Here is a 26718-nt window from a genome sequence, read left to right as displayed (position 1 = left end):
TCTAGAATGTGGAAGCATTGATAGCGTTGGGCTGTGAAAATGAAAAATTACAATAATGTTGTTTTAGAAACAAGTTTTTAATTTTCAAAAAAGCTAATAGGAGAAAATGGACCACATAATTTATTACACAATTTCTCCTGAGTACACCGATAACCCATATGTGTTTGAAAACTACTTTTAAGGCACAGTGCAAAGCTCAGAAGGGAAGAAGCGCCATATTGGAGCTCAACTTTTGCTGGAATGGTTTGCGGATGCCATGTCACATTGGCAGAGCCCCTGAGGTGCCAGAACAGCAGAACCCCCTCATAAATGATGTTATTCAAACCCTTCCATTAATTCATCTTTAAAGACAGTGCACATGTTGACACCACAGGTGCTCCAAAGAATTTTATACCATTGGACGGTGAAGAAGAAAAATTACATTTTTACCACTAAAACTTTTTTTACCCCCAGTGTTTACATTATTACAAGGATTACTTGGAAAAAATTCCCCCATATTTTGTTGCACAATTTCTCCTGATCGTGGCAATACCCCATGTCTGGCTCTACAGTTCTGTTTGGCCACAAGGGAAGACTCGGGAGGGAAGGAGTGCTATTTGACTTTTGGAGCTTAGGTTTCCCTAAAATAGTTAGCAGCCTATTTGCAGAGCCTGTAAGGCTACGTTCACATTTGCGTTGCATTGGGTGCAGCCGCGGCGACGCATGCGTCATGCGCCCCTATATTTAACATGGGGGGCGCATGGACATGCGTTGTGTTGCGTTTTGTGACGCATGCGTTTTTTTGGTGCAAGCGTCAGGGCGCAGAGGACGCAGCATGTTGCATTTTTTTTGCTGCGTTTTGCGTGCGTTGCGTTGCCGACGCAGCACACAACAACGCAAATGTGAACGTAGCCTTACTGCCGGAAGAGCAGACACTATGCCAAATTACCCCCCTTTGGGAATTGATCTATGATTGACGATTTTGACTTCATGGGTGATTTCCAGAAACAAACGTGGTGATGTTGCAGTGAAAATTGCACATTTTCCATTGTAGTTCTCAATACATTGTGTCCAGCTGGTGCTTCTGGAGATGTGCACCCCATATATTTTTAAGTGGGAAACTAACTGTGCTTTAGGCACATTGTGGGGCTCAAATGAAAGGGAGGCATTTGGGTTTGGGTGTGCATATTTCACTGGATTTTCTTTTGAGTGGTACATGTTGATTTAATAAAACCTTTGTGCTACCAAATGCGTGAACACTTCATAGAGTAAGATGACTTCCACTCTAGTGCCACCTATTGGAAGTAGCAATCCTACAAGTCAACACTGACCTTTTAATGAGCCTTGCAATATGAGTTAGGATAAAAGCCAAACCAGAATCCCAATTTGCAGATATGGTATTTTGGGCTATTGCCCCTCGTCAGTGCAAAGTATGAGATCACCTAGCCAAATCAGAACTTATACTTTGCACTTACAATAGGCAATGCCCCCAAACACTATGTCGGCAAATTGGGATTCTGGTTTGGCTTTTATCCTAAGTTATATTGCAAGGCTCTTTAAAGGGTCAATATTGACTTGTAGGATTGCTACTACTAATAGGTGGCACTAGAGTTCAAGTCCTCTTCCTCTCTGAAGAGACAGTTTGCATATTTAATTTCTCAGAGGAGCATGTAAGGCATTTAGGTCTCCTCATACTGGCATGCCAGACCTGGCTTGTCACTCTCCACAAGGAGAAACCTTACCCCTTAGATCCACAACTTTAGATGGTAACCCCAATGTAAGTGTTCATTGTAGAGCGCAGGATACATACAATAGGTGGCACTAGAGTTCAAGTCATCTCCTTCTCTGAAGAGACAATTTGCAGATCTAAAATTGAAAAATACGTGATTCAGATGGAAACCCCTGAGGGATCCATTCACATAATGAGGAGGCAGAGATATTCTGTACTCCGACTGGCTTCTGTTCAGTGGTGTCTGTTTTTTCAGTGGTGCACAAAACTGTGGTCGGCCGCGCTTTTATGTATACCTAAGAGAGATGGACATCATGAGATCTTAGGCCAGACGGCGTCCACAGTGTCTCAATCTTCCATCGGGGGTTTTGCCTGAATCACGTATTTAAGAGATTTACATGGAAACCCCGATGTTAGTGCTCAGCGCAGGATAAAAATAAACGGATCACTATTTTAATCTTTGGTAGGCATTAAAAAATTGCTATTATTTATGTATTTTTTGTGCCGTTTACCGTGCATATGACTATTTTATTGCATTTTATTCCACTTTTGCCCGGCGGTATGATGAAAAAACATTGTTATTACAATTTTTTTTATAAATGGATATATGCTCTATGGCATTATAGTATGCAGAAAAGTGTGATAAAAATGTTCACTAGATCAAGCATTTGAAATGTAATATATATTTAAACATCTTATTTACAGTATGTACATAGATAAGCAAATTCATCAAAGCATCAGAATTCCTTAGTTACATCCGCACTGTTCTACGACCATATCCTCGTGGTGCTTCAATACAACAATTTCATCTTCGTACATCAGCATTGACATTGCACTCATCTTCACCGGGATGCAGGAGGAGCACTCGACTTTTTCAGTATCGTACAGCTTGACCAAACTCTGAAGAATCAAAGGCAACACATGAGAAGGCATGAGTCCTTAACACAGTAGAGGTTATCTTATTTTTTCTGCATGTTCATTAGAATCAGGTTTGTACAATATTATCATATATCATAATCAGTGTTCCTTTACATATATTCATTAAAAAGTGTTTTTCTAGCACTTTACTTAATTTTTTACAGATTAGTTGGGTATCAGATGGTGAGAGTCCAATTTCTGACACCTCCATTAGTCAACTAGCTGAAGATGCCATGGAGCGTCAGAAGTTGCCATGGAGCGTCAGAAGTTGCACAACCCCAAACACTTTGTGATGGCCTACAATTCTTCTATTCACTTATATGGGAGAGAACTTGCAGTACCATTTATGGCCACTACACCATTTTCAGAGCGATGGTACCTTTAACCACAATATCAATGGAAGTGACAGAAGTTGGACTACTACCAATATCATATTGATGCCCTATCCTAAAGATACATTGTCAGTATTAAAGTCCTGGAAAATCCTTTTAAGGCTATTAACCTAAAGATTAATTTATAATGGGGACTTTCTGAGTTCCAAAGTTGACAGAGAGCAGTGCTACATGCTAAGTTCTTTGGCCTGCCATAAAGTGACAGAAACCCCAATGGACTCTCCAACAGAGTCTCTGAACCCATATATTAACAAAGCCTACAATACAATGCTATTGACCATACAGTTTACCTACCATGCTTCTTCAAGAGTTTTCACACCATTTACATTTGTGGCACATCTAGAGAATATGCCATAAATGTCTTGTAGGGAAGATACGAATGGGACAAATGTGCACAAATAGGGCAGTACCATAAGGAGCAAGATTGGGGTGAGGGTGATGGTAGTGCTCACCTGTAAGGGTTGTGTAAGCATATAACACCTCTAGAAGCCTGATGTGCCTTAGCTGCAGCCCCGTCACTGGAGGAGAGTATCCAGATAACAGTTTGGGAAAGCGGAGACTATCACGATGTGTGGGCTGCGCTCACGGGAAGGATGAGAACCAGAGAGTAGAACCAACACATTTTGGCGCTGGACCTCAAGGTAAGTGCCAGCCCAGCACCAAAACGTGTTGGTTCAATAAAAAACCTTGTTTCTACTCTCTGGATCACAAACTTTCCGTGAGCACAGCCCGCACATCGTGATAATCTCCACTTTGCCATAAATGTTTTGTAGGTGCATGTCCAGCTTTATGGATCTCCACATAGAATACAAAAGGGGGTCTCTTGACCACCTGGTAAAGTCCCTGTACATCCTTGCCCAACTTTTTATGTTACATAGTTACATAGGTTGAAAAAAGACCAGCAAGGTCAACCGTTCTCCACCAATTATAAATTCTTTGTCACTAAATTATCTATAACCCACAATGCCTGACCACATCTTCCTTATAAACATGGATCCCAGAGAATGTGGATATGCCATAAATGTTCATGGTGGAAAATGTCTTTAACTTTAAGCATGTATGTTAATGTACAACAACAAACATGGAATTATTTTATCTGCCTTAATCATAGACAATCAACATATAACTTAGCCGCTTCTGCTAAATTGGAGAATATGAATATTTAGTCATACATGTTTGATACTTACTTTTATAAAAGCATGGTTTGTTGGCTGAAAGCTTTCGTTGAGTGGAATTGGACATGCTCCCTCACACCTATAGGCGTTGTACCTTCTTGGGTAGACAATTCGGTCCCCCCATTCAATCTTATGAAACTCCACCCACATGTCTACTTTTCTACAAAGAGGTTCACCTACTTCTATGGCATTGGCTGGCATACTGTTGACTATTACGTTGTGTTTTGGGTTATGGTTCCGCTTTTGTCTCCTTAGACCACCACTTTTGGTTGTTCTGTCTGTCCTAATATACTTTGAGGACTGTACAGTTTGAAAAAGGCTGGAAGAGCTAAAATGTCTTGTGTTTGGCTTATCTCTGGCAAAAACAACAAGCATGGCTCTGTCTGAGGGTAAAGGATTCTCATCAAGATGTTCAGTGTTGTGCTGTAGAGTTTGACCAGTGTCTACACCGCTACTTTGTAGCTGGTCTTCTGCTGGTAGATATTCTACACTTACACCTGGCTCTCCATGGTAGATGGAATTTTGAAGAGTTCTGGTTAAGTTAAAGATCTTCCAGGTGTCATCCATTTTTGTTGCCGAGTTAGTCTTGAAGGATCCCATGAAGAGCTTCTTGTTACCGCTCTTCCAGTGGTAGATCTTCACCGTGATATTATGTTTCTTTCCAAAATGAGGGAAAAAAATTCTGAGTTCCAACAATTTTAGTTCTGAGCTGCTGGAAATAGAAGACATATCAAAAGATATCAACCAGTGATTTCCTTCTTCAGTGCAACCTAGAGAATACACAAATAAGTAATATTAGCATCCAGACGGCCAAAACATCAGTGTCTCGAAAACAGTTTTGTATATTCATTTTCCCTTTTTATCTCATGTAAGTCCTGTCAGCTACTGACAGACAAAACAAAAACTGTTTGGCCAATTGTCACAACATGAGATGTGTATTGAGACTGTATACGTCATTTTTTTGTTGTTCTAGTACAGGTCCTAAACCGAATACACAAAATCTAATGACTTAATGAGCATTTAGCTCCATTCTGAAGTCTGCCGGCCAGTCATCCATCACCAGAAAGGAGAAAACATACAAATAAACAGATGGAAGTCCAGTCTGATAAGGATCTTCTCATTCCGATCTAACATGTGTGAGAGCAGTACAGTGCCAGAACCCAACTCCATCATCTATTGCCAAATTTAAAAAAGGGGTTACCTGTATAAATTTACAGGAACATTTTTTAACATTAATAAAATCGATTAATGAAATAATTGATATTTTAAGGTATTAAATTAATATTTTTGGAGTGCTAAAGACCCCTATATTCATTATATAAAAATCATCCAAACCCAACAATTGGATGACCATCTAATGTGTATGAGGGCCTCCTAACTGCCCCTTTACCGATGATGTTGGGAGAGGAAAGGATCTAACCTGTTTGCTTTTGTGTGGCAGTGAAATAAGCCGCTGCCAAAGAGTTTTGCTAGCAACTCTCATAGAAAACACAGAAATGCCAAGTGTTCCTGTGTATTGGAAAGTCGGGAGAGATAGGTGTCAGGTGAACAATCAGCCAACTAATGTGTATGTGGATCTTAAGACAGACCATCAGAAAATATTTTAAAATCTTTCTATGTGGTTTGACTCAAGCACTACCGACCGCCCCAAAGTGAATTAGTAGTATAAAGACTAAACCTTCTTATTTAGTTGACTGTCTAATTGATCCAGTGATGGGAGTATATAGAAAGCTTGACCTTACATGTCCTTCAAAAGCCCATTCAATATTGAATAGAGCGATAATGAGGACATTTTGATGTAAGTTAAGGTATTAGAATGTAAAGAAACTGTACTTACTCCTTGCACCGAGACTCAGGACAGTATCAGATTCTTGGAGGGCTGGATGCTCCAGTCTAGATAGCTCCGTTGTATTCCCCGCGATGATTGACTGGTAAAGCTTCATCATATAGAGTGGATAGTTGGTTCTATGTGTGTGTTTGCTGCTATAAAATGAGTCTTGTAATCCTTTGCTCCCTTGGTGGGGAATGGCCAGAACTACATGAATAAGTGCTAGGCAGATAAGGGTGCTCAGTAAAGCCATGTCTACTCTGATCTTTTTTGAAGGTCTCAGTCTGATGTGAGCAATCACTTTTTTACTTTATATAGCAAAGATGACTGTTCACACCTCAAACACTTCACACTTTCAACCTATTCAGTATCATTGCCCACAAACCAGCCACTGTGTGGTTAATCCATTTCTTCAGTGATGCTAATGCCCAATGTCTGAACTCTTCTACAGTATTGGTTCATTCAGGAGACCCTAAGGACCATACTTCAAACAAAGCACACAAATGTTGCCCAGTAGCTTAGACTCTGTGTAATCACAGATTAGTGATTGGTCCTGTATTATTAGGTTTCAGTTCACACTTGGAATAAAAGCACTGAAAAAGAGAAAACATTAAACAGATGTCCACTTTTTTCTATTTTAAGAGCCCACAGGCACATTAGACTTAAGTTGGCTGAAGCCATTGATATCGACTGGATTGGCTGACGGTCTAATGTGTTTAGGGGCGCCAGCAGAGTAATAATCTGGAGAGATGTGCTGATCGAACATGTCTGAATTCAGAATAGCTATCTCACTTTTCTTCCTGAGAAAGGCCGCCAGCCGATGGGTCAGCCATCGGATTTATCACAAAAAACACAGGTGGCTTGGCAGAATGAGCGCTTCTGTGTTGGCTGAGAGATCGCAAAGCATCGTTTGGCTGACAGCCATCTAATGTATACTGCCAGCTGAAGGCCACTGTACATGTCAGCTTAGCTTGGGCCAGCAAAAATCATTGGTTGGATGAACAATCGCTCATAGACGGACTAAAATACCTCCAGCCCGTGCTTATCATTGGATCACAAATTCTTTCATGCCTGACTTGTGTTTTGAATGATAATGAACATTCATTGTTTAGTAATTGTGCGAAATGAATAGTTCATTGTACCAGAATTGTATAGACAAAGGGTCGGTATGGTTGAAACCAAATTTTATCTAATACTTACAAGCACTATTAGAAGGTATACTAGTACACTGATGGGCTATTAAGGAGTTCACACACATTAAATGATCATCCACCAAATCCAAAAATTTGAGCAAGACCACATAGAAATTATGCAGATGTTGAGGGAATGAAGGATTGGTCGTATTGGCTTTTCACATGTCCAAACACTTGCTCTCATTGAACATGAGTTGTCAGATTTATTATAGAGGCATACTCCCCTCTCCCTCCAAGCTAAGTATTCAGATGTATTGGTGCAATCGGGAGGAATAGCGGTCAGCCTTATGAGATTTCAGCTAAGAGGTATCTAAGGTGGCCACATTTTGACTAGATGGGTATTTTGATATGGTATATGACTGAATATGTCCCCTGTACAGGACTCTCATCATTTGGAAACCTAGTGTAAGCACTGTGCTTACACTGCTTGTCTCCTGTCCTTGAGGACCTAGCAAATACCTGTGCGGCCAATGCTTATTTTGGTTGACGAATCTCTGTCCTGACTGTTTCATACATATGCTTATGGAGCGCCCCCATACGCAGGGCCGCGGGGTACTCGGTACCGGGCCTCTCGGTCTCGGTTCTGGGGTTGTCACGGTGGCTAGACCCGGTCCGTGACCCTGCTAAGGGGCGTCCAATGAAAGGTGTGATGATGGTGCGTAGTGCAAGGCGCGATGAATAACGAGGACACAGGGTTGCAGTCTCTTTACCTCTTTACTGAAGGCATCGGGATCCGCAATCCAGAGCACTGCTAACAGGGCTGGCTGAGACCGGCCGGTCCGAAGGCACATCCAGAGTGTTGTAGTACTTCCCTGCTGAGCACCACAGGATAGTCCTCACAACTGTTGTGTCTGTTTCTGATGTTCTTTCTCTCTCCGTCCCCCAGATGATATGGCTAGGATGCACCCGTATGACGGGGTAGGCCTGGAGTTATTTTACAGGGAACCTAGAGACGCCCCTCTCCCACAATTGCCTCTGTTGTCTGCTTAGGTGATTTAGGTGAGACAGCCAAACTAAAATTAACTGTCCTGCCGCTGTTTGAAGTAATGCTTGGAGCCCAATACTTCCTCGGCGTTCCGGCCACCGGCTCCGCGCCTCAGTAGGATGTTGCCACGATCTTAGGGCACGACTCCTACTGGTTCTATTCTCCTTTGTGCTGTGATCTCGTTTCTCACTTCTCCACAATAAACCTCGCTTCGTGTCCTTTCTTAAGATGCCGCCGCAACGGGTGCAGGCGCGGCTCCGTAACGATCTGTCCTTTTTGCTAGCCCACTGTCATGATCCCACCCCTGACAGAGACCCCCCTGAATCTTCCCAGGAACTCTCTCTCTCACTAGATGTTACCTGGGCAAAACCCAGTCAGCTTCTCCCTAACTTCCTATCCAACCCCCAGTTTTACCAGAGTGTGAGGAGTGGCCTAATACATAGAACCCTTTGCTCCCCCTGGTGGCCAGAGTGTGAAGTGTAATGTGTGATTGTGATACCTGGTCAGGTGAACTCCTTTAGTGCAATCAGACGTAACATCACTCCCCTTAGTGGCAGAGCGACATTACTGCAACGACCAGGACTCTGGGGCGCTGCACTTACTTGACTAGATCCAAACATGTATGTATTCAGGATGGAAAGAGGGGAGAAAGCCATTGTCAGAAACCTGTGGCGGTGGCTTATCTCCCCTTTGAGCTAAAGAATTCAGCATTGAAATTTAACAGGCCCGACCTTCTTAATTTGGCATCATTTGTCAGGGGAGAGTCAAGAGGCCCCCATACACATTTGATGACTTGTTGGGTATTGTCCTGCCTAAATTGATGGGTTCTGACAGAATATCTATGTAACATGATGCTGAATGGAGACAGCCTATGGGGACACATACAGTTCCTATGACTAAAGATGGTCATACACATTAGATGAATGTTGGTTGAAAACCACTGATTTTAGCTGAAATGCTATCATCTAAGGAATATAAGGGACCAGCCAATCCTCTGATTTGTATGGTGTTTTGACTATCACTTTACAGCAGATGTTAGGAGAAAGGAGGATTATACATATTAGGAGTAGTGATAAGCGAATATACTCGTTTCTCTAGATTTCTCGAGCATGCTCGGGGGTTCTCCGAGTATTTTTTAGTGCTCGGAGATTTAGTTTTTATTGCCGCAGCTGAATGATTTACATCTGTTAGCCAGCATAAGTACATGTGGGGGTTGTCTGGTTGCTAGGGAATCCCCACATGTACTTATGCTGGCTAACAGATGTAGATCATTCAGCTGCGGCAATATAAACTAAATCTCTGAGCATTAAAAAAATACTCGGAGGACACCCGAGTGTGCTCGAGAAATCTCGAGTAACGAGTATATTCACTCATCACTAATTAGGAGGATTGTACACCTAAGATGAATATTTGCTAAAATCATCAATTTCAGTAGGGCCACCAAATCAGATAAGGTTTATAGAGAATAAGAGATCATTTGGTATGTATGGTCGTATTTCCACTTTCCTAGCAGCAAATTGGGGAAAAGATGGGTTACATACACTAGATGAATGGTGACTTAAGCCAGTGATTTCAGTGGAACTAGATGACCATCTAATGTGTATGAATGTGTCCTGACGTATCCCTGCGAGAATTATTAATTCTGGAATATCTACATAACACTTTGCCATATGAAGACACTTGAAGAGCCAGAGACTGAAGATGGCCATATAAAATAGATGAATGTTGGCTGAAACTGCAAAATTTTAGCAATTCAGGACAAAGATCTAAGCTGTATGGAAGGACCAACCAACCTTCTGGTCAGAGCAGATGTCAGAGGAAGGAAGGGTTATACACATTAGATGAATGTTGGCTGAAACCGCCAATTTCATCAGGACTGACCATTTATTTGATGTGTTTGGGGGCATCCCTACTTTTCCCTGATTGCTGGTGTTGAGGCTAAGAAATGTTGTACAGATGAGATGAATGTTGGCTGAAAACACAGATTTAAATTTTTTATATAAATTATTTTAATAAACTATCCAAGGTTTATAGTTCTAAACAGGACAGCAGTCACCCGACAAATGGGCATAATTATTTTTAAGCTTGCTTTAAAATCATCTCTCACTGCAGCACATTGTTCCCTGTAAACTGGAGATGTGCTGTGGAGAACAATAATACTTGATGAACGTGGACCGAAATTACCGTATATACTCGAGTATAAGCCGACCCCCCTAATTTTGCCACAAAAAACTGGGAAAACTTAATGACTCGAGTATAAGCCTAGGGTGGGAAATGCAGCAGCTACCGGTAAATGTCAAAAAAGTAAAATTAATTGAGACATCAGTAGGTTAAGTGTTTTTGAATATCCATATTGAATCAGGAGCCCCATATAATGCTCCATAAAGTTTGATGGCCCCATATGATGCTCCATATTAAAATATGCCCCATATAATCCTGCATAAAGGTTAATAATGGGCCCCATAAGGTGCTCCACAGACACATTTGCCCAATATAATGCAGCACAAATGTTAATTATGGCCCCATAAGATGCTCCATAAAGATATTTTCCCCATATAGTGCTGCACAAGCGTTGATTATGGCCCCATAAGATGCTCCATACAGACACTTGCCCCATATAGTGCTGCACAAACGTTATGGCCCCATACAGACACTTGCCCCATATAGTGCTGCACAAACGTTGATTATGGCCCCATACAGACACTTGCCCCATATAGTGCTGCACAAACGTTATGGCCCCATAAGATGCTCCTTAAAGATATTTGCGCCATATAGTGCTGCACAAACGTTGATTATGGCCTCATAAGATGCTCCATACAGACACTTGCCCCATATAGTGCTGCACAAACGTTATGGCCCCATAAGATGCTCCATACAGACACTTGCCCCATTTGCTGTTGCTGCGATAAAAAAAATAATCACATACTCACCTCCGTCGCTCAGGCCCCTGACACTTTCAATATTTACCTGACTTCGTTCCGGCTCCGCTCCATCTTCAGTGTCTTCTGCAATGACGTTCAGGCAGAGGGCGCGCACTAACCACGTCACCACGCCATCTGACCTGAGCGTCACTGCAGAAGACGCTGAAGATGGAGCGGCGCCGGAACAAGGAGCAGGTGAATATCGCGCAGCGCTGTGCTCCCCTCCCCATTATACTCACCTGCTGCTGGTGCGGTCCCTGCACGTCTGTTCCCTCGCGCCGGCAGCTTCTTCCTGTACTGAGCAGTCACCGTTACCGCTCATTACAGTAATGAATATGCAGCTCCACCCCTATGGGAGGTGGAGCCACATATTCATTACTGTAATGAGCGGTACCATGTGACCGCTCAGTACAGGAAGAAGCTGCCGGCGCGAGGGAACAGACGTGCAGGGACCGCACCAGGAGCAAGTAAGTATGATTAGACAGCCCCTGCTCCCCCTCCCCAAAAAAATGGGCTGAAAATCTCGGCTTATACTCGAGTATATACGTTACGTTGTCTGCATAAAAGTGTTGTTTGTCTGTCTAAATAGACTAATAAAGGATCACAAATAGACTTCAATGTAACTAGTTGGTGGTTGTGTAATGGTCAGCAATCACCCGACAAATGAGCAACATTTTTTTTTTTAAATCTGGCTTTAAAATCATCGTTCTTCGGCAGCACATTGTCCTGTGTAAACGGGAGATGTGCAGCAGAGAACAATGATATTTTATGCACACAGAACAATTGTAGTATTGTGTGTGCATGGAAGCGTGGTGGGAGCAATTGACTATTGTTTAACGGCCACGATAAGGCTGTCTAATTTCTGCCTAAAATGAAATTGAGAAGTTAGGTCCCTCAGACTTGGCCAATTTCTGCTGCTGTGACTGATCAACTGATTTAACATCCTAGTTGTCCAGATATTTTATCATCAAAATGTTAATTTAGGGAAAATAATGTTAGGACTGGCGTCATGTAATTATGATGTGCTGCGCTACTATTCTACTTAGTAATTGTTGATGTAACTGCTGTTCATAATTGATGTGTTAATTGGAATTAAGGTGTTGAGACACAGTTGGAGCAATTTATCAGCTAATTTGGGATTTGTGACCAATAATCTGTGTTAAGTATTTGTGATATTTGATGACTAGAAAGCCTTTTATCACCTAATCATTTGCTCCTTTACATACTATTAGTATTAGTATATTAGTAAATTCCCCATACACATTAGACTAATGTCAGCTCAACCTGTCGATATTGACAGGTTAGGCTGAAGGTCTAATGTGAATGTTGGAGCCGGCTGACTGATGGTCTGGAAAAATGCCGATCAGGCATGTCCTATTTCGGACTGCCGTTCACCGTGATAAGCCACCGGCCGATGTGTCAGTCGGTGGCGTTCTCAAAGAGCTTGGTTGAACGAATGTCCTGTGTATGGGAAAAATGGCAGATAGACATATAACATGTATGGCCAGCCTTATGTTATCATTTTTGGCCCTCTATGGCTATTTTCCTGTGTTGAGTAGGCTTGTCACGAGCAGTAAGCAGTTGTCCACATGATCAAGATGGTGGAAATCAGTAGAAGGTCTACACCATGAAATCCTTTGAATGCTACAATTCATGCTGATAATTCAAAAGTAGAGACTTTGGTGGTGAACCTCTACTTTGATCATGTTACAGTGAAACTCTGAGACAAGATTAAGAATCAAACCTTTTGAGTACAGACACCCAGAAACCAGTGAAACACTTCAGAGCTGTCTGACCATATTTCCTGTTATACTCCGTACACAGGCTAAAGTTCAGGCATATATTGAGTATGTCAGTACAATACAGATAAAAATAAAATCTCAGAACTAAAAAGTATATTGAATTAAAAAAAAAGGGATTTGGATCGACCATAGAGTAGAGGATGATCCTTGCACTTATCGCTGAGGATATCGTAGCGAGAGAGGAGCAAGCAACCTACATATTTCAGCTTTTCTGTTGCAAAGAGTGAAATACGGGATGACATTTGCAGGGTAAATTGAACATTGGTCAATTTATGTTACAGATGGCATTCTTAAAATCAACAAAGCTAGTGCTAGTAATCATAACAGAGAACATGCAGCAGAAAATCTGCTTAATTTCCGCCATGTGGGAACGTAGACTAAGAAAAATCAAGCAAAAAATGAACTGTTGGTGGTGGTCGCCTTCAATGGCGATCGTAAGTTCTTCTTCAATGGAAGTCTTCAAACAGAGGCTGGACAGACATCTGTCTGAGATGGTTTAGGGAATCCTGCATTGAGCAGGGGGTTGGACATGAGGACCAAGGAGGTCCCTTTCAACCCTACCATTCTAGGATTTTATAAACTGCAAATGCCCAATGTTATAAAATACAGATCCCAAAACAAAGATATTATAGACATATTTATGTTGGGACGCTTGTTGTAGTGTTTGGTGGGGGTCCCTTTTTGGCACAACTGAAGTATACCATTCATCATACAGAAGCCAAACTGGCCTCATCAAGTGATTGGAGGTCTATGGATATGTTTCATGGATGTTCTAGGTACCTTCTCCTCCTGGCGCATACTGGAAACAGTCACTAGTATAATAGTGTAAAAAGTAGCACAATTATTTCCTGCCAAATATCAGAGATAGATGTTGGTAATTATTGGGAAGTCGTTTGAAGCAAATGACAGATTTTGACTCTATCGATAGGAGGCCAAAATTTGTCAGCCATAGTCATAGATCAACGCAAAAAAACCCCCTTATATTCACATTTGTAACAGTCATCTTGAATGATAGACATTACAGTCCAGACTTGAACGACCCCCTGAAATGTCTTGGGCAGGACCCTCTTAACACCTCTTAGTTCCTCTCTAAAGGATACAGAGGTGAATTGTACGATTCCATACAATATCTACTTAAGGCTCTCTAGGAGACTATGTACAATGACGGAGATTATATAAATACAATACCTGTCTGTCTGTGCAGACACAAAACAGGGTCTTCATTTCCTTCTTTTTACATTTTTTGTATGCTAATGTTCCCAGCTTTCACATGTGCCATTGCATTTTACACAAAACAGAAACTTAGTCCAGTTGTCAAAACAGCCAGGATGTTTACTAAAGGGCCCTGCAAGAGCGAAAAAGAGGGGCAATCCACAAACCTACTGAGATAATGAGCCTTTAATAACCCTGGTACAGATACAAGCAGCTGCTCATAGACACCAGCCAAAAGTACATGTGCATACAGTATATATATATACAGTGCCTTGCGAAAGTATTCGGCCCCCTGGAACTTTTCAACCTTTTCCCACATATCAACATATCATGCTTCAAACATAAAGATACCAAATGTAAATTTTTGGTGAAGAATCAACAACAAGTGGGACACAATTGTGAAGTTGAACAAAATGTATTGTTTATTTAAAATTTTTGTGGAAATTCAAAAACTGAAAAGTGGGACGTGCAATATTATTCGGCCCCTTTACTTTCAGTGCAGAAAACTCACTCCAGAAGTTCATTGTGGATCTCTGAATGATCCAATGTTCTCCTAAATGCCTAATGATGATAAATATAATCCACCTGTGTGTAATCAATTCTCCGTATAAATGCACCTGCTCTGTGATAATCTCGGGGTTCTGTTTGAAGCACAGAGAGCCTCATGAAGACCAAGGAACACAACAGGCAGGTCCGTGATACTGTTGTGGAGAAGTTTAAAGCCGGATTTGGATATAAAATTATTTCCAAAACTTTAAACATCTCAAGGAGCACTGTGCAAGCGATCATATTGAAATGGAAGGAGTATCATGCCACTGCAAATCTACCAAGACCCGGCCGTCCCTCTAAACTTTCATCTCAAACAAGGAGAAGACTGACCAGAGATGCAGCCAAGAAGCCCATGATCACTCTGGATGAACTACAGAGATCTACAGCTGAGGTGGGACAGTCTGTCCATAGGACAACAATCAGTCGTACACTGCACAAATCTGGCCTTTATGGAAGACTGGCAAGAAGAAAGCCATTTCTCAAAGATATCCATAAAAAGTGTCATTTACAGTTTGCAACAAGCCACCTGGGAGACACACCAAACATGTGGAAGAAGGTGCTCTGGTCAGATGAAACCAAAATCGAACTTTTTGGCAACAATGCCAAACGATATGTTTGGCGTAAAGGCAACACAGCTTATCACCCTGAACACACCATCCCCACTGTCAAACATGGTGGTGGCAGCATCATGGTTTGGGTCTGCTTTTTTTCAGCAGGGACAGGGAAGATGGTTAAAATTGATGGGAAGATGGATGGAGCCAAATACAGGACCATTCTTGAAGAAAACCTGTTTGAGTCTGCAAAAGACCTGAGACTGGGACGGAGATTTGTCTTCCAACAAGCCAATGATCCCAAACATAAAGCAAAATCTACAATGGAATGGTTCACAAATAAACGTATCCAGGTGTTAGAATGGTCAAGTCAAAGTCCAGACCTCAATCCAATCGAGAATCTGTGGAAAGAGCTGAAAACTGCTGTTCACAAACGATCTCCATCAAACCTCACTGAGCTCGAGCTGTTTGTCAAGGAAGAATGGGCAAGAATTTCAGTCTCTCGATGTACAAAACTGATAGAGACATACCCCAAGTGACTGCAGCTGTAATCGCAGCAAAAGGTTGCGCAACAAAGTATTAAGTGAAAGGGGCCGAATAATATTGCACGCCCCACTTTTCAGTTTTTGAATTGCCACCAAAATTTAAAATCTATATATATAATTGCCTGAGGGGTACTTCCGTCTGTTTGTCTGTAACTTCTGTAACGGAAATCCTGGGTCGCTGATTGGTCGCGGCCAGCCGGTCGCGACGAATCAGTGAGATTGGGGCAGGATTTGAACACCGCTTCACTTTTTACTATTGATGCTGCCTATGCATAATTTTTACTTTTTCCTTCTCACCATTTTGTAGCCATTTATTTGACTTGCAGATTTAATTACATCCTTTTCTGCGGCCTCCCTGCTAACACCCTTGCACCTCTCCAGTCCATCCTCAACTCTGCTGCCCGACTAATCCATCTCCTCGCTACTCCTCCGTTTCCCCCCTCTGCAAATCCCTTCACTGGCTCCCATTCCCTCAGCGTATCCCGTTCAAATTACTAATACTGACCTACAAAGCCATCCATAACCTGTCTCCTCCATATATCTCTGAACTAATCTCCCGATATCTTCCCTCACGTAATCTCTGATCCTCCCAAGACCTCCCTCTTTCCTCCACACTTATTCGCTCCTCATCCAATCGCCTCCAAGACTGCTTCCGAATATCCCCCATCCTCTGGAATTCTCTGCCCCAACACGTCCGGTTATCCACCACATTCGGATCCTTCAGACGGAACCTGAAAACTCATCTCTTCAGGAAAGCTTACAGCCTGCACTGACCCCGCTGCCTCCTCATTACCACCGAAGCTACCGCCTCACCAACACCGGAGCTCCTGCAACCCCCAACCTACTGTCTCCTTCCCCATAATCCTGCAGAATGTAAGCCCGCAAGGGCAGGGTCCTCGCCCCTCTGTATCAGTCTGTCATTGTTAGTTTGTTTACTGTAAGTGATATCTGTAACTTGTATGTAACCCCTTCTCATGTACAGCACCATGGAATCAATGGTGCTTTATAAATAAATAATAATAATAATAATTACAAATTTCTTCAGATTTGTTTTGCAATAGTAATCTGCTGCAAATCAGAAGCGTATAGACATATCTGAGAAGCTTCATCATAGCCTCTGAAGATTTAGGCCACATAACTTTTTTTTATTTTTTTCATTACTATCCCTTGCTTGTTTTTTGTATAATTTTTGTAAAACTTAAAGGGAACCCACCATGTAGAAAATGGTATCTGATCTGCATGCAGGATATTCTAAAATAGGAGACATACACCATGACCCAAATTATTATGCAAATGATACTTTTCTCGGATTTTCCAAAATGGTCGGCACAAATGACAGTCAGTCTAATAAAAGTCATCACTCTTTAGATTATACATCGAATTTTATTGGAGAAACCTCCCAATGATAACAGTATAATCTCCAAAATGAATAAAAACTCAGAATGCACTGTTCCAAATTATTAGGCACAGTAGAATTTCTAAACATTTGATCTGTTTTAAAGAACTGAAAATCCTCATTTGTGGAGTTTGCAGCATTAGGAGGTCACATTCACTGAACAAAAAAGCTATTTACCTCCAAAACATCCTAACGGGCCAAGTTACATGTAACACAGGACCCCTTCTTTGATATCACCTTCACAATTCTTGCATCCATTTATCTTGTGAGTTTTTGTAGAGTTTCTGCTTGTATTTCTTTGAATGAAGTCAGAATAGCCTCCCAGAGCTGCTGTTTTGATGTGAACTGCCTCCCACCCTCATAGATCTTTTGCTTGATGATCATCCAAAGGTTCTCTATAGGGTTGAGGTCAGGGGAAGATGGTGGCCACACCATGAGTTTATCTCATATTATGCCCATAGCAGCCAATGACTCAGAGGTATTCTTTGCAGCATGAGATGGTGCATTGTCATGCATGAAGATGATTTTGCTCCTGAAGGCACGTTTCTGCTTTTTAGACCATGGATGAAAGTTGTCAGTCAGAAACTCTATATACTTTGCAGAGGTCATTTTCACACCTTCAGGAACCTTAAAGGGCCCTACCAGCTGTTTCCCCATGAGTCCAGCCCAAACATGACTCCTCCACCTTTCTGACGTAGCAGCCTTGTTGGGACATGGTGGCCATCCACCAACCATCCACTACTCCATCCATCTGGACCATCCAGGGTTGCTCGACACTCATTAGTAAACAAGACTGTTTAGAAATTAGTCTTCATGTATGTCTGGGCCCACTGCAACCGTTTTTGCTTGTGAACACTGTTTAGGGGTGGCCGAATAGTAGGTTTATGCACCACAGCAAGCCTTTGAAGGAGCCTACACCTTGAGGTTTGAGGGACTCCACAGGCACCAGCAGCTTCAAATATCTGTTTGCTGGTTTGTAATGGCTTTTTGGCAGCTGCTCTCTTAATCCGATAAACTTGCCTGGCAGAAACCTTCCTCATTATGCCTTTATCAGCACGAATACGTCTGTGCTTAGAATCAGCCACAAATCTCTTAACAGTACGATGATCACTCTTAAGTTTTTGGGAAATATCTAATGTTTTCATCCCTTGACCAAGGCATTGCACTATTTGATGCTTTTAGGCAGCAGAGAGATCCTTTTTATTTCCCATATTACCTGAAACCTGTGGCCTGCTTAATAATGTGGAACATCATTTTTAAGTAGTTTTCTTTTAATTAGAATCACGTGGAAAACTAATTATCACATGTGTTTAAGATTGATTTCAGTGATCCATTGAGCCCTGAGACACAATACCATCCATGAGTTTATTTCAAAAACAAAACAATTAAATCTTTTTGACACTTAAATCCTATTTTCATAATAATTTGGAACACGGTGTAGATAAGATTAAGACATTTTTGCGGGAAACTTATGTTTTATTCCTTGAAATCCCTGGTGTTTGCATTCATCAGTCCAGTGGGCGGTCCTATTCCGTGATTGGCAGTCTTCCCTGTATCTTTGCCGTTCATTGGGCGTGGCCGACTTAGAGGATGTGGCCTTGCTCCATAAAAGTGTATGGAGCAAGGCTACGCCCACCGGCCGGAAGTATGTACGACTCATACTTACCCTCTGGTCCTGGGTCAGAAACCGGTGACTCCCCGCAGCGCACAATAGCAATTGCACATAGTAGGATGCAAATTTGTCATCGCTGTGTATTTTTTATGTTTCAAATTTATCAACATTTTGCTCAGGGTTTAATAAATTTGATGCATCAATGAATATCACACTTTTTCCTAGATCTGTTTTCCCATTACTTATGATACCTCCTACAACATTTTGAAACCTTGCTAATTATATGCATTTCCATGACCAGTTTTGAAAAGTTACCAAAGCGGCGTAAAATCACCGAAAAAAAAAATAAAATTATTCAAACATTTTTTTGTGTGTGGCACCAATGACCAGGAAATTGCCAAAAAAATAAACCTTTATAAAAATCTCCACGTAGTATTTTCAAGCAACTCTAAGAGCTGTAGTGACACCTAATGGTAAGTTCATGTAATAGTTTTGGAAATTATCTGTGCACTCCAACTAATGGATAAGCCATTGCGTGCCTATGCTGACCTCTAGCGGCAGGAAGATCCATTGCAGTAAATTTAGTTAAAATTTGTAGCATAAATTGATATGCTGTAAATTTACTGAGCACAGGCAACGTATAACGTTACTGCAATGTGGCGACCCTGACGGGTGCGATGACGTCAGTGGTTATTTTAACTATTGTGGTGTAGGAAGCCGGTGGTTTTCTGCATCTAAACTATTTAACTAAATGTGCATACTCCCTTTATTTCATACTCGCTAAGGCCCGCTGGAGAATTGCCCGGCTGTCCCGCCGTGCCAGTCAGACCCCAGGTGCTATAGATTATAATGGGGAACGTGTTCTATAAATGAAAAATAAGAATTCATATGAGAGAAAATGACATCTGACATCAGGAGCATGCCCAGGCATTGTAGAGAGGCTATACAGGCACGTGGAGGCCACACACACTACTGAGCATCATTTCCTCGTCTTGAGGCATTTCCACTGAAGTTGGATCAGCCTGTAACTTCATTTTCCACTTTGATTTTGAGCATCATTCCAACTCCAGACCTCCGTGGGATATTAGTTGTGATTTACATTGATAATGTTTAGGTTTTATTGTTCTCAACACATTCCACTATGTAATGATGTAAAGATTTGCAACTGGAATATTTCATTCAGTGATATCTAGGATGTGGGAATTTACCTTTCTTTTTATTTTTTGGAGCAGTGTGTATTATATTTTATAATAGTAAACATAATATTCTTTAAAACAAAAGCAGGTTGATATTATTCTTACCTTTATGTGGTCATGGTTTGCGGTCTTTGAAGGCTGGTGAAATACAGGTTCATTTTCACCTGTAAGCATTATATTTTGGGCGGTAGAGAATCCGCTTGTCCCATTCAATTTCTTTGAAATCTACCACCATGTCCACTTTTCTACATTATGGTTTATGTTGTTCCACGACAATGGGATGAATTTTGTTTGGATTTCCTAGTTGGCTTTCACTGTTCCTTTTGTATCTGTGAATTGCAGCCTTCTTCACAATGTTCAACGCCAATTTTTTAAAGACCTTTGGAGCGTCGAGTGTAAAAGTGTCGGGTGCTGAGTACTGTAGTGCAAACAACACACAGCACCGATTATGTAATACGTAATACCAGTCTTTAATCAGTGCTGTGTTATTTGACTTCAAACCTGCCTTATTTGGGAAATATGGACACCCTTTTGGAGCGCATCATATGATATGTTTTCAATGATATTAGTTGATTTACAAGGTTTCCAAGGGCGAGCCGTCGCGGAGTGAGGGCGCCATATCCGCTGAACAGTAGGGTGCCAACCCCCACAGCAGGCAGGATTCTGTATCAGCAGGGGACAGTATAGTGAGGTATTACAAGCACTTTTGCACTTTGTCTTTGTGTCTTTCACCCTGCCACATTTATTTACTATTGCAATCTGCCATCTAACATCCTCCATTGGCAATCCCTATCTCTCTCTATTTGTTCCTGTCATGTACAAATGGTGGCCCAAATGAGACACTAATCCAGGGTGCACCTAGGAGATTTAGGGACAGCCACCGAAGAGCGGGTGTGTTAGGCCGGGGTCACACTAGACCGTAATACGGACGAGTGCTATGCGATAAAAAATCGCATAGCACTCGGCCCAATGTTAATCTATGGTTCAGCTCCCATCATCCGATATTTTCTCCACCGTATTTCGGATCCGAGGGAACTCGCAGCAGGCTGCGATTGTCAGCGTATCTCGGCCGAGACTCGCCAATGCAAGTCTATGGGTGCGAGAAAAAATCGGATTACACACGGACCATGCATTGCGAGAAATACGCAGCGGTGTTCTATTGAAAAGCCGGTAATTCAATTGCCGGCTTTTCATTTCTCCTGCACAAACCCGACAGGATATGAGACATGGTTTACATACAGTAAACCATCTCATATCCCCTTTTTTTTTGCATATTCCACACTACTAATGTTAGTAGAGTGTATGTGCAAAATTTGGCCGCTGTAGCTGCTCAAATAAAGGGTTAAATGGCGGAAAAAATTGGCGTGGGCTCCCGCGCAATTTTCTCCGCCAGAATGGTAAAGCCAGTGACTGAGGGCAGATATTAATAGCCAGGAGAGGGTCCATGGTTATTGGCCCCCCCGTGGCCAAAAACATCTGCCCCCAGCCACCCCAGAAAAGGCACATCTGGAAGATGCGCCTATTCTGGCACTTGGCCACTCTCTTCCCACTCCCTGTAGCGGTGGGCTATGGGGTAATGAAGGGTTAATGCCACCTTGCTATTGGAAGGTGACATTAAGCCAGATTAATAATGGAGAGGCGTCAATTATGACACCTATCCATTATTAATCCAATTGTAAGAAAGGGTTAAAAAACACACACACATTATTAAAAATTATTTTAATGAAATAAACACACAGGTTGTTTTAGTATTTTATTGTTCTCTCAATCCATCATAAGACCCTCGCTTGGCAAAATAATAAACGCACAAGATACATACCCTCTGGTGAACCGTCATGTCCCACGAGGTAATCCATCTGAAGGGGTTAATTATTTTACATCCATGAGCTGTGCAAAAGCACTCGCTCGTGGTTGTAATCCCCGGGGAATGAAGGAAATCTGAGTGATCTGTACTTACATTGAGTTGCGGTGATGCGCCCCTGCTGGATGTTCTCATGAACTGCAGCCTTGGAAAAGTTCCCACGCTCGAGTTCATATGAGTTCATCCACCAGAGGGCGCATCACCGCAACTCAATGTAAGTACAGATCACTCAGATTTTCTTCATTCCCCAGGGATTACAACCACGAGCGAGTGCATTAGCACAGCTCATGGCTGTAAAATAATTAACCCCTTCAGATGGATTACCTCGTGGGACGTGACGGTTCACCAGAGGGTATGTATCTTGTGCGTTTATTATTTTGCCAAGCGAGGGTCTTATGATGGATTGAGAGAACAATAAAATATTAAGGGTATGTTCACACGATCCTTTTTTCACTGCGGATTTCTCCGGTCCTTTTTTGGGAAAATCCGCAGTGAAAACCCGCGGTGCTTTTCACCGCGGATTTGTGTCCTTTTTCTACTGCGGATTCCACTGCGGGTTTCCAACTGCAGTTTCCTATTGGTGCTGCTGGAAACCCGCAGCGAAATCCGCAGAAAGAATTGACATGGTACTTCTTTTTTCTGCAGGCAAATCCGCGCGGATTTGCCTGCGAAAAAAAGGATCGTCGGCACAGCGGGTTTTGTTTTCCATTGGGTTACATTGTACTGTAACCTGCATGGAAAAAGGATGCGGATCCGCAGCTGCAATTCCGCTGCGGATCCGCAGCAAAAACCGCACTGTGTGAACATGGCCTAAAACAACCTGTGTGTTTATTTCATTAAAATACTTTTTAATCATGTGTGTGTGTGTTTTTTAACCCTTTCTTACAATTGGATTAATAATGGATAGGTGTCATAATTGACGCCTCTCCATTATTAATCTGGCTTAATGTCACCTTACAATAGCAAGGTGGCATTAACCCTTCATTACCCCATATCCCACCGCTACAGGGAGTGGGAAGAGAGTGGCCAAGTGCCAGAATAGGCGCATCTTCCAGATGTGCCTTTTCTGGGGTGGCTGGGGGCAGATGTTTTTAGCCACCGGGGGGCCAATAACCATGGACCCTCTCCTGGCTATTAATATCTGCCGTCAGTCACTGGCTTTACCATTCTGGCGGAGAAAATTGCGCGTGAGCCCACGCCAACTTTTTCCGCCATTTAACCCTTTATTTGAGCAGCTACAGCGGCCAAATTTTGCACATACACACTACTAACATTAGTAGTGTGGAATATGCAAAAAAAAGGGGGATATGAGATGGTTTACTGTATGTAATCCATGTCTCATATCATGTCGGGTTTAGGCAGGAGAAATGAAAAGCCGGCAATTGAATTACCGGCTTTTCACATATATCGCGCTGAACTAAATATAAATACAGAATATATATATAAATATATATATATATATATATATATATGTGCCTCAATGACATATATATATATATATATATATATATATATATACATACTGTAGATATGTTTCAATGAACATTTGAGCACATAAATCCATTAGATGTCGGTTTTGCAAGCCTCGGCATACGGATGCCATACGGATGTCACACGGATGTCACACGGATCATTTGATGCGAGGAAATCACATCCTCGCACTGCACACGGATCACTGTTTTGGAAACATTTGTGCGATTCTCGGCTGTGAAAAACGGACCGTTTTTTTATACGTTATGTGTGTCCCCGGCCTTAGGGTGCCAACCTCCGCTGACAGACAGTGTTTATTAGGCTACAGTGGTAGGGTTATCTAGTCAGCACGGTTGTTTGTTATGGTGATTGTGGTCGTTTCATGGTTTTAAAGGTATAAATAAAAGGATAATTTTATCTGCAATATCATTAGGATATAAGGTTATTTTTGTTGATTTTCTTGATTTTTTGACCTTATTTGAAACGATTTTCTTTAGTTTTTTTGATAGTCCTTCAGATATGATAGAAGACAGATTGACAGAAGACGTGTTGTGGAGGTGAAGATCAAGTAGGTGGGATAAGTTACTTGCTGAATTTATGTTAGATGCTATAAGCCTTCCGTGTGGATTGATATGGTTTTTGTGGACTTTCAGTAGGTAATAAAAATATGGTTTGGAAATCTTTTATTTTTATTAATTACATGTTTATCTTATGCGTTATTGATGTTGTTTTACTGATTTATTTAAATTTGGAAAGGTATTGTGGTAGAGTATTTTGTAGGATTTCTCTTCAGGTAGAATGTTTCCGTCTTTTTTGTGTGATCTGTGTAGTTGAGGTTAACTGTTCCTCCTCCTTTGTCTGTGTCAGGGCTCGGTTAGGGGATTCAATCCGCTGACCTGTTGCTCTGGGGTCCGTTCGTGCTGGTGGTTCTAATTGTCTTTGTTCTCTCTTTTTGGTTTCTTCCCCTCCAGGTGTTTTTCATTTGTCCCATCACATTCTGGATTGGGTTTTATATGTTCACCCTTTACTGTATTTCCTTGCTGGCTATACGTATAGGTGGACTTGAATTTAGGCGCTTCACCCTTCAGCTAAAGGGTTGACCTTGGTTGGTAAACAGCAGTTCAATTTTTGCAGTGAGTCGGTTTGTTTTCCTACCCAGTTCATCCTTTTTCAGCTCTTCAGGTTTCTGAGAGGTTATTTGTGCTCCATTCTCCTTAGCTCTCCTTTTCTACCTTATATGAACGTGTTTTAATTTTCTCACCCTGGGTTTTCATATCTTCCTGTACATTTTCCTTTCCTCTTGTTGGCAGTGTGTTGGGGCCTCCACTTTGGTTCCTCAGGTGGTACGAGAAACTCCATGATGGCCTTTAGAGAGCCAGGTCCGAAGTGGTGTTTTTGAGTTTTGTAGCTAGGGTCTTACTAGTCTATACATGGACAAGTTGGGTGTAGGTGCGGCGTCTCCCTGCAGTAGATCTTCCCTTTTTCCGTTACCTGTGAGTGTGTGTTCCGTTAATAACAGTCTGCTGCTCTAAACAGGAGATCTTAGTTACGCCTTAATGATTTCAAAGCTTTTTTTTCTTTATTGGGGAGGTTGTGCTTTGTGTGGTAGTAATTTTTCTTTAGCTGATTAAAGGGGTGGTCTGGTCAAAATCGATACATACTCCCAGCCAATGGGCACGGCCTCGCTTCCATATACTTGTAAGAAACAAGGCTGCGCCCTCTAGCTGGGAGTATGTATAACTCAGATATCCTCCAGTCCCGACTCAGAAACCGGCGAATCCCCACAGCGCACAGTGCGTGCGATTTGGACCGGACAACCCATTTAAGGTCCGCAAGCATCAGTTCATGAAAAATTTGTATGAAATGCCCTTGATTTTACTCTTAGCTGTGATGTTTTCAGCTTGATCTTTGTGAGTAGTCATGATCTTTTTTTTCCTTAAAGGGAACCTGACACCATGCTTTGCCCTCATCTTCCTCTGCATATGCCAACAAATACCGACTATACTTCTCGCATACAGCATGGTCTGATCAGATGGACACCTTTTTTCTATTTTCGGTGCCTCCTCAATCCCTGCAGCTGCCGTCTTGTTGGTTTGGTTGATGTGGATGACTTGTCTTAATTTATTCACTGGATTGACGTGACTCTTGTACCCTTGCATCGACAGATCGCCATGAATCTTAGAGTGACTGCAGACTTTTGTGCCAAACCACCTGGACAAACTCTTTAACATTTTACTTTTTTTTTTCAAAACCTTTTTTTTACATTTTTTTTCCTTTTCGCTCTTTTTTTTCCCCTTAGGGGAGCTGAACCTGCGATTATTTGATTGCTTACATTATATGCTGCGGTATATAGTAGAAATCACTATCTTATGAAGCTCAGTTTAACGCTGCACATCGTACAAAGTAAATGGGTATTTACTCCTTTATTCAGATAATTGGTGGAAGCTCCATAAAATTCACTATATTTAATTGTGCCAACTCCCAGAAATAGTACAGCCATAGATTTATCATTCGCATCTTCCGACATTCCCCGTGGCTGCTGTAATGGCAGGAATCCACGTGAAAACCAGATGTTTCTCTCCTGATTCCAGATATCCATGACAACTCTTGGGTGGATTGAAAATAAAGAAGCTACAGTAGTTTAGTGTCAGGACATCTTCAGTCTCAAGAATTTCCCTTTCATATGCTTCTGTTACCGTCATCACTTACCGGTGGAAACAAGACGCAGAATTCTAATGCTAAATGATGATCGCTAACTGGTTTGTAGCTGCCAAGAGTCGTGAATCCGGTAGTCGGAGTGAATGCTAAAAATATTTACAAGGTAAGAAACATTTCAGATAATGGGACCATATATCTATTACCTCTATATATCTATCATCCCTCAAATGATAGTGGCTGTAAACACCCCAGGGTTCGTCTTAGCAGGTAAATATGCATTCTGAATAAGCAAAGGTATATACTGCTATTTCACTACTTAACCCCTTAACTTCCGTCGATACTCCTTTTAACGGCAGCAGTTAAGGGTACTTATTCCTCAGCGCTGCTTTTTAACTGCGCTGAGAAATAAGGTTATAGTGCCCCCCAGGGTCAGAAAATCTCCAGGGTCTCAGCTACTGGGGGTAGCCGAGACCCCGGAGAACATGATATGGGTTGGTTTTTACCGACCCCAGTGTTGCGATCACTGTTATTCATGGAATAACGGCGACCGCAAAAAAAAGTCTGATTTCCCATTTAATTTCTCTCTCCTCTGATGTGATCTAGCACATCAGAGGAGAGAGAAATGAGGTCCGCCGAGCCCCCTCAGTACCTCCGGTGTCCCTGAACCCTCCTGCATCCCCCGGTCCTGTCACACTGCCCTCCACTTTTTAATCCAGGAAGAAAATGGCGGGTGCCCAGCAACAATA

General features: G+C 41.9%; 1 protein-coding gene across 1 annotated transcript in view; it reads right to left on the bottom strand.

Moving 5' to 3' along the window:
* Positions 1-2190: 2190 nt before the first annotated feature.
* LOC143774559 (nodal homolog 2-A-like) overlaps positions 2191-26718 on the bottom strand; it is a 73073-nt gene continuing 48545 nt past the window's right edge. Inside the window, exons 2-3 of the mRNA XM_077262279.1 lie at positions 4206-4963; positions 2191-2608 (exon numbers count right to left, since the gene is read on the bottom strand). Coding sequence (XP_077118394.1) covers positions 2456-2608; positions 4206-4922 — 870 coding nt within the window. The 5' untranslated portion in view covers positions 4923-4963 and the 3' untranslated portion in view covers positions 2191-2455. The remainder of the gene's footprint in view (positions 2609-4205; positions 4964-26718) is intronic.

Source organism: Ranitomeya variabilis, chromosome 5, assembly GCF_051348905.1.
Source record: "Ranitomeya variabilis isolate aRanVar5 chromosome 5, aRanVar5.hap1, whole genome shotgun sequence".
Taxonomy (NCBI): domain Eukaryota; kingdom Metazoa; phylum Chordata; class Amphibia; order Anura; family Dendrobatidae; genus Ranitomeya; species Ranitomeya variabilis.
The sequence above is the reverse complement of the archived record's forward strand: the minus strand, read 5'-3'. Positions and strand labels throughout refer to the sequence as shown.